General features: G+C 43.2%; 2 protein-coding genes across 4 annotated transcripts; both read left to right on the top strand.

The window, feature by feature from the left end:
• Positions 1–2,982: 2,982 nt before the first annotated feature.
• Positions 2,983–8,585, top strand: serpinf2a (serpin peptidase inhibitor, clade F (alpha-2 antiplasmin, pigment epithelium derived factor), member 2a). Of its 2 annotated transcripts, XM_081615477.1 has the most exons (10): positions 2,983–4,035; positions 5,082–5,150; positions 5,221–5,452; positions 5,547–5,690; positions 5,776–5,818; positions 6,044–6,189; positions 6,368–6,510; positions 6,600–6,795; positions 7,539–7,643; positions 7,844–8,585. In XM_081615477.1, exons 2-10 carry the CDS (start codon positions 5,097–5,099, stop codon positions 7,969–7,971), a joined length of 1,191 nt encoding a protein of 396 aa, XP_081471603.1. In that variant the 5' UTR covers positions 2,983–4,035; positions 5,082–5,096; the 3' UTR covers positions 7,972–8,585. The 2 variants fall into 2 exon arrangements, with proteins under 2 accessions (XP_081471603.1, XP_008400015.2); XM_008401793.3 differs by having other exon boundaries at positions 7,539–8,585.
• Positions 8,586–8,908: 323 nt separating this feature from the next.
• Positions 8,909–14,534, top strand: serpinf1 (serpin peptidase inhibitor, clade F (alpha-2 antiplasmin, pigment epithelium derived factor), member 1). 2 transcript variants are annotated; one of them, XM_008401794.2, is made up of 9 exons: positions 8,909–9,039; positions 9,270–9,330; positions 10,743–10,803; positions 11,522–11,717; positions 11,863–12,018; positions 12,141–12,344; positions 12,999–13,138; positions 13,211–13,421; positions 13,711–14,534. In XM_008401794.2, the coding sequence occupies exons 3-9, from the start codon at positions 10,744–10,746 to the stop codon at positions 13,959–13,961; spliced, it is 1,218 nt and encodes a 405-aa protein (XP_008400016.1). In that variant the 5' UTR covers positions 8,909–9,039; positions 9,270–9,330; position 10,743; the 3' UTR covers positions 13,962–14,534. The 2 variants fall into 2 exon arrangements, with proteins under 2 accessions (XP_008400016.1, XP_081471604.1); XM_081615478.1 differs by lacking the exon at positions 9,270–9,330 and having other exon boundaries at positions 9,011–9,039.
• Positions 14,535–18,098: the final 3,564 nt, after the last annotated feature.

The following is an 18,098-nucleotide window of genomic DNA, read 5'->3' as shown; positions in this document are numbered from 1 at the left end:
CTGCATGCTGGCTGTATTCAGATGGTCCTTTGTTAAATTAATAAATTCTTATAATGGTTTTAGTAAAACTATCTTTATTTCTTATGTTCAGTAATAAATCAAACATTTCTTAATAAATCTATTTTAAACGTTTCCCTGTTTCTTTCCGTTTGGCCTGGAGTTGCTCTCTGCTCAGCTCCAGTTTCTCCCAGCGCTGGTTCTGCCGTCCTTCAGGGCTTCAGCCGGACCAGAGCCTTTTGTCCTGGTTCTGGTCCCTGAGCTGTAGACTGAAGAGAAAACACCAGAACCAACTGGACCGGACCGCGTAGGCTCCACCAGTTTGGTTGAATGTCAGCAAACAATCAGAACTAAAGATGCTTCCAGAGGCAACAAATCATACCTGGATGGACTAAATTAAAAATGACAGATTGATCTGATAATGCTGCTTCGTCTTGCTGGACTCACGATTAGACCAGCTGCCATTTCCCCCCAAAACAATGATAGAGATATAATATTCACCCTGCACTGATTTATTATTTTGACTCCATCAGGCTCTTTAGCCGTAGATTACATCATCTGGCGAAGTCACGCTGATTAGGCTCCAGTTTATCCTGTGCTGCCACCCAGTGGACACCAGTTGGTAGTGACATTGCTCTACTGATTTTAATTTTCAATTAATAACATTTCCTAGAACAAATGTAAACAACAAAAAGGAAAGTACATGAAATACAGAGTGACCACTTCAAGCAGAAGCAGAAGTTTATCACAGTAATATTTCAATAGTAGCACAAATTTCTTTATCAGAACCAAAATATGTTGTGATGTCAGAACTTGATGGAAATTTGATACTTTAGTGTCTAACATTCTTGTTTTTTTGTTTTTATTTTTTTTTTAAATAATTTGATTCTATTATTTTGTATTTATTTCAATTGATAACACTTTTTTTTTAAAATCTCAAAGTAAAAATGTAATGTTTTACAGCTTTAATAATTTCCAAACTATTACTTGATTTTTACTGATGAATTAGTGGCAAGAATATAATTTTTAACTGTGTTAATTGCAGGATCAGTAGTTGATTGATCACATTTTTGACAAAATCAGCAACATTTTCCATTCAAAAACTATTTTTTGCTGCTAAATTATTGACTTATTAACAGCCGTCAGAGCTGTACATCAAACATATTTAAAGTTTTTAATCTTCAAGTTTTTGGAGCAAAGAGTTTTTCTCTCCGTACATCTTTCCAGAGTTTCTCTGATCTCTCATGGACTCTGGACGCTAACATTAGCGTTAGCTGCTACATGTTTAGCGTTGAAATGCTATTTCAGGCTAGCATAGGTTCACTGATAGGCTAACTGCTTTTAGCACAACTTGAACCCAACGACAGAAACAGAAATGAAGCCCAGTGGGACCGGAGGAGCTGTGGGTCAGATTTACTGCTGTACCAAAAACACCCAAATACAAAGGTTCTGGGCCTAGTCGTCAATGATGAAGGTCTTCATCACATTTACACATTTACAAACTTTATTCTGGCTTTTTATAGAGTAATGGCTTCTTTCTCTCTGATTGGCCTTTCAGCCCATGAAGGGACAGAACTGGTTTAACTTTCTCTACCTGTTTCAGCAGCTTCTTCACAAGATCTTTAGCTTTTGTTTTGGGGTCGATTCACATATTTCCCAGCAGAACCCGTCTCCTTCCAGAACTCGTTGCTGGCTGGACATTCCCCTCATGTCTATGGGTAGATGTAGTGGTTTGATAAGATGAACCTTCTGCCACCTGCAGATTGGACTGGAGGATGACAGTAAACAGCTTCTGAATGCGGTTCTGGTTTATAACTCTTCCTCTGGGTAAATGGCAGTGAGTTCCAGATGTTGCTGGAGCTGACTGGTATTTTTAGTCTCCTGCTGACATGTTTTCAGTGTCTGCTTTTCATTTGAACATATTTCTACGTTGTGATTTCCCCCAAAAGACTAGCGGTCCTGTTCAGTCGGCTCCAGCTGCTGAGCAAACAGTTCTAGTTTTCCACTGTTCTTCAGATGTGCTGCTCCTTTGCGCTATGTTGGTGTGAAGTTCTTCAGCATGTCGGGGTTTCCAAGATGGCCGAGGCGACACTGTTTGTCACAGAGCTGCGAGGTGGGGGCGTTAGGCTGGAACATGGCAGTCAGAACAAGACAAACATCCACCCACTCTCTCTGCTCTGGATGTATGTGGAAAGCACAATGAGGCACAAAAGAGTGTAGGATAAGGTTTACCCTCCTCCTGCTGGGTTCAGTTGTCTTTACAACTGGAAAATTTTAAGAAGGTTCCAACGTTATGTAAACGACTTTCACCTGAAACTGTCCCTTACTTTCTTTTTGCTGTGTCTATAAAGATAATCTGAAGACCTTTTAAATTATCTGATTCCTTTTAGTTTCACTGTCAAACTTTAATCTAGGTTTGCAGGAAGCATTCTAGCCTTTAAAAATGTAGCCTATTCATAAAAACCCAAACTTTACTTTGAGAATAGTGAAAAAATGTTTGTTAACTGAAATCTGAGCTGTGCTATTTTTAAACTTTCTTAAGGTGGTTTTTAGATTTTTCTGAATAAGAGGTAATCAATCCTCTGGTGGGCCTCTGCCTTACCAGAGGCACGAAACTCTGGAACGTTTTCAGACTTACAAGAGAAGACTCTCTTTTCTGACCTGCGTGCTTCATGCTATTATCAACCTTTACTTTTTGTTTATCACGGCCGTGCGTAGTGCCACAACTGATAAAATCACGCTCTCATGATTCACTCCAAACCATTAGATGGAAACACGGCTAAATTACATTTCGTTTTTCTTTTTTGCATCATTTTAAATGTTTGCTAAAAATTCACATGACAGTTGGATGGAAACATAGCTATTGTTCTCATTGTTAATTTCAATCATATTTTGTAGGTTTTGGTTGCTTAGCATTGTTGTTTTTAATCAAACTAATCTGTTGTCTTTATTATTTATTTGCTAAAGCTAACTGTATTAGCTCATTCTCTTAACATCATGAAGCCTAAAATTTAGAAAAGTTTCATCTGCCAAACGCAACTCTATTTTTTAAATTATTTTAACTGTTTACTGTTAATATAGCTAAAGTTTCTAAAAATGCTCAGTCTTTTAAAATTTAGTTGTTTCACATTGTTTAGCTCAGCTAGCTAGCTATTTGTTTTAGCTTAGGTTGTTGTTAGAGCTGAAAAGTGGTAGGCTTTTTATGCAAGATCTGGGCTTTTCTCAACAACATCAAGAACAGCCTTTAAAGTTGAATTTCCAGCTTTTAATCCAAACATACTGAGAATAAAACTTACTCAGTTTGTGTCATTAAATCAGTCACTTTCTACACTGCTAACTCTTTAGTGAGTAAAATACTAAATGTTATTGTTTGAAAAATTGTGTAGAATCACAGCCTGATTAGCCTATTTGTTAACCACAGTCTTATTGGTTTTCTTGTAACTGGATCCTAATCGCTCAACTTTACTTTAAAAAACATATTTAGGTTTATTGTTGCATCATTCATAAATAAGTTGTCATACTTTTGGTGTTAGATTTACTTTAGTTATGCTTTTGGCTAGCATTTATTTTGGGGAAAATATTTTCTCAACATTTATGTTTAGCTTTTGTTGATAAATATAGTTTTGCTCTATGTGGTGTTCTGTTATTAATGGTCACTTTATAAAAAAGGCTAAATTCAGCTAAAGTTATCAAACTAAAGCATTCAGAGCAGTCAGTCAGCTTTATTCTGACTGATTGCTCCATAAATAATCTGACACTGCAAAGATTAATTAATGAATTTAGTTAGATTTAGTTTCTCCCTGTGGATCATTTGGATCCTGGTAAATGAACGTTTTAACTTTAACATCATTTGATTGGAACATATAGCAGAGACCACAGCCTCCATAATAATCCGGTCAGGGTTGATTATTAACCCGCTAACATGGGGGTGGCAGTTGTTGGGTCCACTACGCTGAACAGCCTGAAGAAGGTTGACCACATCTGGATTTTCTTTTATTATTCTCCGTTTTTCATCTCCTCTTCTCAAGCGAAGTCCAGGTGAGTTTGGTCAGCTCGTATTTCATCAGAACTTTGTCTGATTGGTTGTTTGGGGAGAAATCAGTTACATTATTTAAGTCTTGTTTGTAAAGATTAATGGTGAGTGTAATAAATGTGTCCAGATCATCCACTGATCTCTGAATTATGATTGTTGTGGAGAACCTGAACTGTTGGAAAGTGTTTGTGTTTTCATGCTCAGTTCAGTGTTTTCTGCTTTGTGTTTATTCAGCGTACTGCCGTTCAGCCAAAAAAGGTTCTGAAACATTAACCTTTAGTCTCCTGGTAAACACAGCCGCCACATCTGAACCATCCACTGGTTCCGACCTGGGCCGACCCGCCTGGGCTCTGTACTGACTGGATATTTACATAAGCGCTGGTTCTAAAAGCTGTTGGCCAGTTTGGTGTAAAACAGGATGTTAGGAAATCTGATAGTTCTAAAATCTAATGGATCACATGACAGAGTAGAGAAATGGAGGGGGATCCTAAACTTTAACCTGGAGGGTCTTATAGTTACATCTGCACAATAACAAGAGTTTGGTTCTGCTCATTTTGACGATTGTAGTTTACAAAGGATGAAAACCCAAAATACATGTTACACACGCCGGGACCTCAGTGATCAGGCTGTACATCACATAATTTCCTGTCATTAGCACATGCTAGACAGGTCTAGTTAAAGTCTGCTGAGGCTGAACAGAACATTCCCTTTTGCATGCCTGAATTTAAGAATCAATGTTCAGAACAAAAGACGAACACTGCTGACCACAAAGTTAGTTCTGCTAATGCTAAAGCACTAGACCAACACATTATTTAGTTGGAACTAATCTGGTTCAATATGAACAATATAAGTTGGACCATATAGATACCCAACGTGTTGATGACACAACATGCACTACAACATAGTACATAGGAGAAGCTAAGCGCACTTTATCACTTAGCGATAAAGTGCTAAGTGAAAAACTAGCTCTTAGCATGTTAGCAGATTAGCAAAAGTGTGCTGATCATTGTACAGAACTGGTGTTCAGTCATGTCTGTATCTGTGTTTCCAGGCTGGCCCTCTGGAAATGAAGCTGTGTCTTCTTTTGCTGCTGCTGTGCCTCAATCGCCAGGGACTGACTGTAAGAAGAACCGACTCGTGGCGTTTCTCTCATTAGCATTTGTGTCTGAACTCTGTTGATGTCTGTTCAGGAAGAGCCCACTACAGCAGCTCCTGAAGTCTCTCCAGTCACAGATGAAGAAGAGGAGAAAAATGTCAATAACTGTGGGAGAAAATTCAGCCATGAGGAACACCGGGCGATAGGGGGTGCTATAGAGCAGTTGGGGCTGAAGATCCTGGAGAAGCTTGCTATCAGCCCACAGCAGCCCAACGTCATCCTCTCCCCACTCAGCCTGATGTTCGCCCTCGCTCACCTCACCTTAGGTTCACTAGCTTCATTTTCCAGATTGAATCTAGATTTAAACTGAATTATAATATTGCAGATTAATGCTAACAAGTTTAATTTATCTTTCCTAAGGTTCCCGCAATGAAACAGAGAAGCTTCTCCTACAAAGTCTTCAGGCCCACAACAGGCCATGCTTCCATCACATCCTGGGAAGCCTTGTCCCTCATCTAACCCACAGGTCACTGGAGGTGGCGGCACGCATGTACCTGAGGCCAGGTGGGACCTCAGGAGTGATGGCTCCTCACGTCAGCAGATGTTTCACACATTAGTAACTCTTGTTCTTTCCTCTTCCTCGCCTCAGGATTTGAAGTGAAGCTGTCGTTTGTTGAGGAATCTCTGGCCAGGTATAGGTTATATTTGAACAAAACCCTTAGAATGACAACAGAAGGGGGAACTACGGTGTATTTAGACAAACTGGATCAATCGTTCATCAAAAATAATTTTCCACACCAGACTTTTGAAAGATTTGGTTTGATGTTTTGAGAAGTTTGTAATTATTTAAACAAACAGCCATGTTTTGTGTGGTCTGGTCTATGCCAGATCTGTTTTTAAACCGTTTTTCTGTCCAGGTACCGGTCCCAGCCCTTCCCTCTGGTCTCTGTGGATGAGGTCAACCAATGGGTGGAGAACGTCACCAATGGAAACATCCCCAACTTTTTGGAAAGCATTCCACATGACGTGGTGCTAATGCTTATTAACGGTGTTTACTTCAAAGGTGAGCCCTTCAACCAAGCACTCACCAATTAGAAATGTATTGTAGGGTGTTGGGAGAGGATGACTTCACCTACACATTCCCCTGAGTTTGAACTGAAACCATAGGAGTCATATTTAACAAAAGAAATCTGCATCTTGACCTGGATTAAAAGTTTGTTTTTGCTGTATCTGTTTGTCAGGTGAATGGAAGACCCAGTTTGACCCTCAGGTTACCTCAAAGGGAGTGTTTTATCTTGACAGCCAGAACTCAGTCTCAGTGGACATGATGAAGTCTGCCCAGTATCCTCTACGCCTGATGAACGATCCTCAGCTGCAGGCTCAGGTATCACAACCCCCATACGTCATGGAAATCTGATGCTGGGATTAGTTTCTGGTGAACGTCCATACAAAATGAGTCTTTGTCCCTTGCAGGTTGCCAGCTTTCCCTTCAAAGGAAATACCAGCTTCCTAGTCATCCTTCCCATAGGAAACGTCTCATCAGTGCTTCCCAAGCTAAATATCTCTGACCTCTACAGTCGTCTACCTCAAGAAAAATCAATGCAGGTCAACGTACCAAAGATGAAGCTCCAATATCGACAGGAACTCGAAGAGGCACTGACCAGCATGGGTGAGGGTAGAAAGCTTTGTGGCACCTCATTGGTTAGTTAGACAGGTTGACTGATGCCTCTTGAAGCATCTGAGGGGTAGTTGTGATTCTATTGGTCAGCAGAGACACAGGCTGGAAGCCTCATAGTATAGTAGTATGCAATGCAGATACGTCATGATGCATCCAGTCACCCCTTCTTTGTGCCAAAGCAGGAACTTCTTCAGCACTGCATCAGGAAGTAGAATAGACTTGACTGTGAATCACCATGGACCAATCCAAACCATTAATCTGATGATATAAACAATGTTTTCCTCCAACACCATGTTTCCATACTTAAAGAGTCAATATTTAGTACCAAGACACTGACCGTCTTATAGTACTAACAGGGTGATGTCAAGTTCTGGTCTGAATGGCCCACTGCTCTGCAGGTTTTAGATGTCACTCTGTAAATGCACCGATTCAACAGTCATTAGCAGGGTCCAGTAGAACCAGCTGACGTTGCCAAGACAACATGTACATACGGCAATCAGGCATATGACCGTCATCATGTTATGTCTTATAGGTATAGAATGTGTTATAGGTGTAGAATGTGTGAAGAAGGGACAAACACTGATCTATCCTCTGAAAATTGCCAATCTGCTGGTAGTTGTGTGGTTTCCTGCTCTGTGGGTCTGGTCCAAAGCTACTGTAGCACCATAGAAACTCTGGAGGACATTGTGTATTTAAATCTCCGTTGAGTTTTTTTCTCCGTTTGTGTTTGTCAGGACTCGGCTCCCTGTTTTCGGGTCCGGACCTCTCTGGGATTTCTGAGCAGCCCCTCAGGGTGTCGAGCGTCCGTCACGCCACCACCATGGAACTCAGCGAAGAAGGTGTCGAAGCATCCGCCACCACCGTGGTGACCGCGATGCGCTCCATCTCCTTGTTTTCTGTCAACTCCCCTTTCCTGTTTGCCCTTGTTGATGACTTCTCTCTGGCCCCTCTGTTCATGGGCATCGTCACAAACCCCGCCCCCGACAACGACCCCATGCCTAACGACGACCCCAACGGGAACAACACCATGAACGACCAGCCTGGAACCGAGGCGGCCAGGGCAACAGACCTGAACGTCGAGCTCAACAGGTTGCCAGCAGAGGGCAGCACTGTTCAGTCCTGCAGCGCCCCGGGTGGTGGGAAGGAGCAGCTGCAGCAGGTCGATGAACAAGATGGCAGCAGTAGTAAGACTCAAGGAGACGAGCCCTGCTCCAAACCAGACAACTTTGTCCCAGTCTGAAAAAAATCATAATAAAGAAATGATACAACATCTCTTCAGATAATTAGAGACACTGACGTCTCCCTTTCAGGTCAATACAACCAATAACTTACAGTGACTAGATAACAGACTGGACGGCTTCTGTAAACCCTCAGTAAGCTAACGTGTCAGCTTGTTTTGTGTCTCACTGTTAGAAGACGGACGCGTCACGTGATCGTGACAATATTCTGCCCTGACACAGGTCTGTAACTGATTTACATTTCCTGTTTTTACTAAATCTTTTCTTTATTAAATTTCAAAAATATATTCCAGGGAATAAAAACAGCCTCTGATAGGAAATATTGTTGGTTTTCTAAAACTGCTACCATGTTCATCAGTAACTATGAAATAAAAGACCTTATTGTTGTAAAGAGGTTTGGATACATTCATCTGATTCTATAGGCTAAACATAGAAATATTCACTTAATGCAAAATCTCATAAAAACAAACAATAATGAAATGATCTGGCAGCTGATTGGTTGGCATTTGGCCTCTTCATTTAAATAAACTTTACGTTTTTATTAAGGTTTGGTTTTATTTGTCTGATGGACCTTCTGGACCGGAACCGACCAAGATGGACGGTTCCATGTTGCCACAGGCAACAACGGCAGGAAGAAGCAATCTCAAAAAGGCTTATCTCCTTTTTTACAGTTTGTGTTTGATTTTAATTTTTTAATCCATTTTGAACGTTTCTGACTAAATCAGTGAGAAGCATTTAAACAGAGGAAACCAAGTTTATCTGCTTCCAAAGCCAATAAAAGGAAATTTGTAGATCAAATGATAACTGTTGTAAAAAGTTTTTTATTTAACCTAAACTAAGCTGAATGCAGCTTCAGGCTCGTAAAGCGGAGCCGTGTGCGCGCCCCCGTGGGGGCGCGGGGATCGCCTGTGCGCGATCCCGCGGGTCCAACAGTCTCCGCAGCAGACAGACAGACAGACAGAAAGCAGCAGCGACGTGGACCATCCGGATCGGAGAGGTGAGTGAACTGCTGCTCCTCTTTTTTTTTTTTTTGCGTTTTTCTTGAAACTGAAATTATCTACTGATGGTCAAAAACGTGCAAACTGGATCCAGGCTCAGTTTGCAGTTTTGGGTCCAGTGACCCAGAACTGTCATAGAGACACTTTGTGTTTATTTGGACAACTTTGATTTAATTTTTACATTTAAATACGAACCGAATCATTCCAGTTTTTATGCTCGTTTTCCCAGTCTTCTTCCTGCGCCACGGAGCCAAAAACCTCAAACAGCTGCGGCGTTTTTCCACTCCGAGGTTTGTATAATGTGAAACAGCAGCACCTCTGGTTCAACTTCAACCATGAGAACCTCTGAAGAACTCTCATATTTATTCCTGAATGCCTTCAGCTGTTTTCATATTCTGATCTAATTCTGATTCCACACAAAGTAAAATCTTTGATATTGTTTTACCAGTTAAAAACCAAAGTAGGAGGGAATTTCCCTGGGAAAACTTTCCATTTCAGGTTTGGCCTTCATGTATTTTAGAAACAATCAATGATTGTTCATTAAGGAGACCAAACAAACAAGCACGGTGATGAAGGAGTGATGATGTGGGCTCGTTCTGCAGACACCGAGGACCGATCCATCCCCTGCCACGTGAGACAATGATTTAGATAATAAACCATCAGATCTGGAGCTTCCCTGATGGACAGAACGAGGCGCTGGACGAGTTTAATTTGTTTCTGTTGAGCTTCATGACAGGAAACTTTGAATCACTTTCTCCCCTCCACGGCTCTTGTTTTCGTTTCGAGCTTTAGAGGAAAAAAGCTGCTGGCCGGCTCCATCTGGGTTTCCCATCATTCCTGTGTGGTCTGAGGTTTAGTGTGAAGAAGGTCCAGATGTGAGCAGAAAGCAGCCATTGTGCAGCGGAGGCTGTAATCAGAGCGTCTGCTGTCTGTGTCAGCTCAGCAGAAACTCTCTCTGCCTCCTCCTGCTGAAAACAGGTTTCTGACCCGTGAGGAAAAACGTCTTCTCCTCAGCAGATATGAACTCAGTTAATTTCAGTTCATTTCTTTACTCCAGTTCACAACAAAAGTCTGGAGATGATTTACAGAATAACTAATTTCAGGCTTTCAGCATTCTCTCCTCCTGACCAGCAGGGGGCGACAGTAGACAACCACCTGTGTTGTGTCGACTTTACAGCAATCCCTCACACTGAGCATGCATGTAGCGACAGTGGAGAGAAAAGCCTCCCTTTAACAGGAAGAAATCTCCAGCAGAACCAAAACCAGGCTCAGTACCAGAACCGGGCTCAGTACCAGCGACAGATTGGAGCTGGAGAAGACAGAGACACAACAAGAACCAGGAAAACTTTCTATGTAAAAGTAAAAAGTTCACAGCAGGAGAGGAGAGTCATCAGGTGGTGGCAGCATCATGACAGCTGATTCCCTGCCTCCAGGAAGGAACCAACCAATCAGAAGCCAGACCAGGTGTAACTTCCATACAGGGAAAATAACTGAACAGTTGAAATAACAGCAAGTACAACAGAGTGGAGAGTAGTAGGAGAAGAAAACGAGACAAGTAGTGAGTGTGTCCTGCAGCAGAACAATAGAGACGCATCAGAACAACCTGAGAGAGAGGCAGAACAGGAAGTCATGTCTTCTGTCTCTTCAGCGACATGGCGTCTCGGCATCTTGGCGTCACGGCGTTCATCTGCTTGTTTTTCAGGATGAAGCGAACAACGTTCCTGTTGGCGTTGGCAGCCGTCCTGAGCATCTGCTGGGCTCAGGTAACAACAGAACGACTCCTCGTGTTTCAGGGTCTTCAGCTTCCTGCAGATCCCAATCTGGGTCTTTCTGCATGGAGCTGCATGTTCTCCCTGAGCATGTGAGGGTTTTCTCTGGGATCTAGGTCCTGTAGAGTTGGAAAGTGTGTGTGTGCATGGTGGTGTGTATGTGCCGGTGGACCTCTGTGAGTATAATCAAGGCTTAAAACAGTATTATCCTGCTGTCTTGGCTGATGATGTAACATATTAAATATATGTATTGAAAGCAGATGGTTACAGCTTTGATCATATTTGGGCCACCAGAAGGTTTTTGTATTGAAAAGGTAAATTATGACAGAGAGATAATTCAGATTTGATGTTGGGATAAGCTCAAAACAAACAGACAAAATCAATAGCAACAACATTTACAATCTGCAGACAAGTTTGGTTAATTTATGAAGAAGTGTGTTTAGAGTTTTTAGCTCATTTAGCAGATTAGATTGTTTGAATGTACTCATTTAAATGAAAGTTGGTAAATGTGAAACTGTTGTACACATGGCCCTTTTTCCTGGTGAGAAAACTAAACCAGTTTAGAGGGAGGAGTTCCAGAGGAGCTGGTTCCAGTACAGACATTCGTCACCTCCAGGCTTTAGTTCTGGTTCTGCTCAGTAAACCCAGCTGTGAAGCCAGAGCTAGGTGTGGCGCCGGTCCGTTCTGATGGTTCTGCCCCGGTTCTGTGCAGTTGGACTCCGGAGGTGAGGAGGCGGCCGTGGAGGAGGAACATGTGGAGCTCTTCGCCACGCCCGCCACCAAGATGGGCGCTGCCACCTCAGACTTCGGCTACAACCTGTTCCGGGCTTTGACGAGTCGCGAAACTTCGGCCAACCTGTTTCTGTCTCCGATCAGCGTGTCTGCGGTTCTGACCCAGATGGCCATGGGTGAGTGTACTGACTCTAACTGGGCCTGAACCAGTTTGCTTTGGATGTTCCCCTCAGTCAGGAACCCTCAGGCACCCTGTCTCCTTATTCCTCCTTGAAGCATTGTCATAACCAGCGACTCTGCACTTCCCCTCCTGTCCTACAGGGGGCTCTGAGAATGCCCAGAGGCAGCTGCACCGGGCGCTACGGTACCACACCCTGCAGGACCCCCAGCTCCAGAACACCCTAAAGGACCTGCTGGCCTCGGTGAACTCCCCAGGCAAAGGCCTGAGCTCAGCCGCTCGGCTCTATGTGACGCGACGTGAGTCCCTGTTTATGACCCAAACCGTTTAAAAGGTTCTGGTGTCTCTGACTTACTGAAAGAGCTCCGATCTTCTTGAAAAATCCAAAAGCCATGCTGATTGTCACTCCTTTGGTTTTCAGGACTGCGTTTGAAGCAGGACTTCTTCAAGCTGGTGGAGCAGCAGTATGGCGTCCGCCCCAAGGCGCTGCTGGGTGGAGCCAAAGACACAAAGGAGATCAATGATTGGGTGTCTCAGCAGACGGGAAGGAAGGTTCAACAGTTCCTGACCAAGGCTCTCCCCCGAACAGCCGGCATCAATGCCATCAGCGCCGCCTACTTCAAAGGTATCGACCGTTCATGAAGGAAGAGGAAAAACCTGGTTTGGTGTTTAAACGTGACAGACGGAGGAGTTTCTGACGTTTAGACGTCTAAACCTATAGCTGGTAAAGATCAGACCGGACTCACATTCTGGTGACAAGAAGTTCAGAACCAGTTAGACAGGCAGGACAAATGTTCAGGAATAAAGTGATAACTGTACGACAACAACGTCATAGTAATACAAGAATAAAGCTGTAGTATTACCAGAATAAAGTCATAGTAATATGACATTAAAGTCGTCAACAGCTTTTTTTTTGTTTTTACAGAATGACTTTTTGTTTCTTTCTGGTAATATTGCATCATTGCTAATATCTTGTAGTTAATATTTTTTAGTTTTATTCTCACTCTGATACTTTGTCGTAGATCATTGATAGGAATGTAAATTAGATCTTCAATGAGCTAGAGTGGCCACCAGGGGGCAGGAGTGGTCCGACTCAACGTTATCAGTGAGTCGGACCGGCAGACAGAGAATATGTCACATCACAGCAGCAATATTAATGCTTCCTGACGTTTGATGGTCAGACCCTGCAGGGTTGTCGGTTCCAATGCCGGACCCTGAGACAGCCACCGGCTGTTAGAGCAGCCAGAACCGGACTGACATCTGGGTTTTCCTCCATCAGGGGGATGGGTGACCCGCTTCAGTCAGGGCGGAGTTCAGCAGGACTTCCAGGTGGAAAACGGGGCTCCGGTCCGTGTTCCCATGATGCAACAGGATAATTACCCGGTGAAGATGGGTGTGGACTCTGACCTGAGCTGCACTGTGAGTGTTGTGAACAACAGAGCCGAGGAGCTGTTGGCAGAGATCTCAGGAATGTTGTGGTTCCTCCTGCAGATTGCTCAGATCCAGATGCAGAACGACATCAGCATGTTTGTCTTCCTGCCCGACATCGTGACGACCAACACCACGCTGCTGGAAGAGAGTCTGACGGCTGAGTTTGTTCAGGACCTCTCCATGGCGCTGCAGCCGGCTCGGGTGTCCCTGACGCTGCCTGTCCTGAGGCTTAGTTACTCCACCGACCTGCTGCCGCTGCTTGGCGACCTCGGTGAGTCACCCAGAGGAGCAAAGACCTTCCATTTCACTCAGTCTATGACTGAGGAGGTCACTGGTTCTCTGACACAGGACAGTCAGTCCTGAGGGAAAGTTAATGGACTAGTTAGTGAAACTGGGAAGAATCTGGGAAACCCGGTATAACATTCAGCCACACAGCTGACTGGCTCCCAGCATTTAAAAGCAGAACTGTGGTTGGTGCGAGGCAGCGGTGACCCAGTGGGACACCGTGGAGCATCAGTCGATCCTCACTCGATCCTCACTCTCCTCATTCCTTCCTGTAGGCCTCAATGACTGGCTGGACAACCAAGAACTGGAGAAGATCTCTGTGCAGTCGGCCAAACTCACCAGCATCAATCATAAGGTTGTCATGGAGACGGCGCCTGAAGGAGCCCAGTACCCCAGCGCCGTCTCGGCGCCCTCCCACCTGACATACCGAGTGGACCGACCCTTTGTCTACCTGATCCGAGATGAACCGTCAGGAGCGCTGCTTTTCATTGGGAAGGTGGTCAACCCCAAAGAACTGACAATTTAACACATGCACAGACACACCCCCACGCACACACACACACACACACACACCCACACACACACACACACACACACACGCGCGCGCACGCACACACACACACATGTTTGCGTGGCCATCTTTGTGGGGACTTTCCATTGACTTCCCTTCATTTCTACAGCCCAAACCTTGCCCTTATCATAACCCTGTCCCTAACCCTATCATACCCAACCCTAACCAAACTCAATTCACACGTTAGTCCTAAATCTAACCCCTGACCCATAAACAGTGTTTTCCCTTGTGGGGACCTGGCTTTGGTCCCCACAATGTAGTATATGTCAGGAAAATGATCCCCACAAGGTATAACAAACACACACACACACGCACACATGTACACACACTCTTAGCAGGTCCTAGGAGGGGTTCCAGCTGTTTGTGATGGCAGATGGTTCGAGGGTATTTGATCATATTTTTCATGTTGAAACACAGATGGATCATGCTAATCTGAGAATACTCCTGAAAAAATCCACATTAAGAAATGTTTTGTAAGAAACCAAATATCGTCATTTGTTTTAATAACAATAAACATGACAAACTCCAGCACACGTTTTGTTGCGTTTCTGATGTTGGACATGAGCCGGTCGGGATCTCGTTTCGGTTGGAAGTGTGTATGAAGTGATTACCAGGAACTAAGCCAGGTTTTTTCAGTATTGGTGTAATGTTTACGGTTTTGAATCATCAGGAACAGAACCAGAGGTGAGGGAACAATGAATAAAGTCAGTGATGAGAGGCCAGAGTGACGGGACACGAGGCTTAGGGTTAAAGTTTGACCAACTTTATGCAGACGGTGAGATTTAGTGGAGGACTCAGATTTATGAACAACTGAAGATGTTTCAGCAGTTTTACGACCCAACAGCAGATTTATATAAATCCCAGCCTCTATCACCTTTAGTCATGACTGCAGTACTCAGACTGTGATGCGCCTGTGTCTCCACCAGAGGGAGACAAACAGCCTGTAAACCCATAAACCAGAAGAAATCTGGTTTCTGTTGTTTTCTTTTCATGTCGTTTTCTTCTGAACCTCCATCTCTTTTCAGCTGCTAAAATAATACAAATGATAGAAAAATCTAAGAGGAAATCTTTGTAAATGTTTGAGTTTTAATGAAACATTTTGTGTTGAAAACAAAATATTTACTGGAAGAAATAAACAAAGCTGCCTTCAGCCGAAAGTTAAAACAGAGGAAGAAAAGCTTCCAGCCTGATGGACTGAAAGCCAGTTTACCTATAAGCTTTATTTATTTTGTTGGAAACCTTCAGATTTTATATCAAAACAGAATATGAAACTCCGTATGCCGTACTGTACCGTCCAGTAGGGGGCAGTTTAACTCTTCAGGCCTCCTGAACATTTTGTTCTGGGTCTGGTTTTAATTTGATCAGTTCAGAATATCAACTATGTTTATGTAAAAAAAAAAGAGAGAATATTTATCCCGGTGGTTTATTTTTGGGTTAAATGTTTATTTTTGTTCCTCTGTCTTTTAAACTAAATCTGGTTGATTTGTTTGCTGACTTCCAGGACATTTTGATGCGTTTCCATTACAATTAAATTTTCATATTTTTCAATACTCTGACAGGAAAATGCCTTTGAAATGTAATTTATTTTAATTTATATAATTTTATTTTAGCAGGTAAATAGGAACAGTTTGCTTCTATGGAAAATGTTTTAATTTTAAACAACATTTCACTAAAATACAATGCTGCGAAACTTAAAGGGTTCAGTACATTTTAATGAATATGTGGAGTCTGAACTGAGTCCATGGGGCTCAGATCTACTAGAACCAGAACCAGCCCGGACGGTTCTGCTGTTTTCATCCTGCCGGTGTAGCGGCCGTCTCTGAGAGAGAGAAGCTGACTTCCTGTTGGGCTGACCGCCTGGTGTTGCCGACTCCCTGTTGGGCTGAATGCCCCGTGTGATGAAACGGCCTTTAGACTAGAACGCTGCTTCCTGTTTGGGCGATGCTCTGCTGACCTCAGTCTGATTGAGGAAACTGAAGAACCTTTTGCCTCTTTAGTTCATCAGACTCTGGAGGAAACCAGAAACACTCGGTTTCATCCCAGCTGTGGAGCACGGTGGTGGTGGAGTCATGCTGTGGGCCTCCTCCTGTCTCTGGTCACTTCCATGCAGATGATCTCCAGTTGTCTGCCTGATTTCACCCAAACAGAAATAATCTCTTTACTGCAGAGCGAAATCTGAATTGAAGAAGAAACCTGGACTTCCTCAGAACCTCAGCTTAACCTTTGATCTCTGGTTCTGGTTCTGGCTCGTGTTGCTGAACAAATTTCCACTTTCCACTTTTACGTAAATTATTACTCATGATTGGATTACTGCAGCGTTGCACACAGCTCAGCAGAACCTTCCTATAAATAGATGCAGGTTCTCTCAGTCTGGACCTGGGTCTTCACAGATTGGTACCAGCACTTCCTGTTTCCTATACTTATCCTGAATAAGAATGTCACTCAGCCTGCTGGGAAAATATCAAAACAACCTCAACAAATCTAAGCATTTCTGATCAATCCTATCAGTAATTATCATATTTTCCGCACTATAAGGCGCACCTAAAAACCTTCAATTTCCTCAAAAGCCGACAGTGCGCCTTATAATCCGGTGCGCCTTATATATGGACCAATATTGAGCCACAACAGGTCTAGCAACTATGGTAAGCAGCCGGCGACTTCATTTTCACCCGTAGAAGAAGAAGCACGCTGTGCATGCTGGGATAGTTGTCAGAACACTGGTTTGTAATCTATTAATAAAGTTTGACTCACCAATCTACCTGCCGACCGTCTAGAACAGTGGTTCTTAACCTTTTTTGAGGTACCGAACCCATCAGATTCATATGTGCATTCACTGAACCCCTCTTTTGTGACAAATAAAATTTTTTTTCCCCCAAATTCAAGACATAGGGGTGACCCAACTAGAGTCTAGTTGGGTCACCCCAAGATCATTAAGTCTTCTTAAAAGGTAGAGTCTTGAGAACAGTTCTTCAAAATATAGTCAATGTTTTCAGCAAAGTTGAGCTGACAGTCCAGGAAGACCCAAGGTATTTAAAATTTGCCACAGTTTCAACAGGTTGGCTATCGAGAGAACCACTTTAAGATCTTGTTTAGGTCATTTAATTAGCTCTACATTTTTAATAGAATGAAAAATTAATAATAAATAATAAAGACTGCGGTATTCTGATTTACGAATGTAATTCTATTAATTGTGCTACCACCCCCACGCCACTAGAGGCAGTAGCAACCCCGAAAAGATGCGACTAAGGAGCAGATTTAGAAGTACACCAAAAGCGATAGAATTTGGTAAAAACTGTGAGCTTTGCTGAAGTAATTAAAGACACAAGTTCAAATCCATGCCTCCACTCCTTCAATCACGGCTCCTCCGCAGCACTGATTGGCTAAGCAATGTAACGTGATCCTCTGCAGCAAGTGATGGTAAAGCGGGGCGTCATCACGACTTTACACAAGTGTGTCTTTACCGCCGCCAGAGGCTCCACCGAACCCCTGAGACCGACTCATCGAACCCCTGGGGTTCGATCGAACCCAGGTTAAGAACCACTGGTCTAGAATCAGGTTGTCTGCAGGTCATTTAGCACCACGTTCTCCACGAACATGCTGTGCGCGAACGGAGAAGGGTGACCATTGTCCGGCCACGCCCCAGCCCAGTCGCGGAAGGCTCTCCTGGCCAACCGGAGTCGGACTGTTTTGTTGATATTCTCTTTTAGTGCAGCGCCATCTAGTGGATGCATGACGTAACTCCAGCCTCTACTGTAGCATCTATTGTATGCGCCTTATACAATAAGGCGCATACAATTTTAAAAAAGTTTTAAAATAGGCCATTCATTGAAGGTGCGCCTTATAATTCGGTGCGCCTTATAATGCGGAAAATACGGTAATAATTATTGTTCTGCTAAAGGCAGAAAAACTGCAATAAAAGTATCTAAACCGAAAACATTTAAATATTAAATCATAATATAAATATTTTATATCTTAATTATTGATTAAATGAAAGAGTTTTGTTTTCATCTTCCATGTGTTTCTGGTCTTTTCCGTCAGGTTCTGTGTAAACGGATCACCTACAGTGAAAGTGTGTGAATGACTGTTTAAATA

This window comes from Poecilia reticulata, chromosome 14, assembly GCF_904066995.2.
Source record: "Poecilia reticulata chromosome 14, P_reticulata-male-v2, whole genome shotgun sequence".
Classification (NCBI taxonomy): domain Eukaryota; kingdom Metazoa; phylum Chordata; class Actinopteri; order Cyprinodontiformes; family Poeciliidae; genus Poecilia; species Poecilia reticulata.
This window is presented reverse-complemented; position numbering and strand designations above follow the sequence as displayed.

What these genes read in the sequence shown, in the direction of transcription:
- serpinf2a (XM_008401793.3), top strand. Translation starts at nt 5,097, where the DNA reads ATGAAGCTGTGTCTTCTTTTGCTGCTGCTGTGCCTCAATCGCCAGGGA. An exon ending in TCAATCGCCAGGGACTGACT is followed by an intron (nt 5,151 to 5,220) that starts GTAAGAAGAACC and finishes ATGTCTGTTCAG; the next exon opens with GAAGAGCCCACTACAGCAGC. An exon ending in GTTGAGGAATCTCTGGCCAG is followed by an intron (nt 5,819 to 6,043) that starts GTATAGGTTATA and finishes TTTTCTGTCCAG; the next exon opens with GTACCGGTCCCAGCCCTTCC.
- serpinf1 (XM_008401794.2), top strand. Translation starts at nt 10,744, where the DNA reads ATGAAGCGAACAACGTTCCTGTTGGCGTTGGCAGCCGTCCTGAGCATC. An exon ending in CAGCGCCGCCTACTTCAAAG is followed by an intron (nt 12,345 to 12,998) that starts GTATCGACCGTT and finishes TTCCTCCATCAG; the next exon opens with GGGGATGGGTGACCCGCTTC. An exon ending in GCCGCTGCTTGGCGACCTCG is followed by an intron (nt 13,422 to 13,710) that starts GTGAGTCACCCA and finishes TCCTTCCTGTAG; the next exon opens with GCCTCAATGACTGGCTGGAC.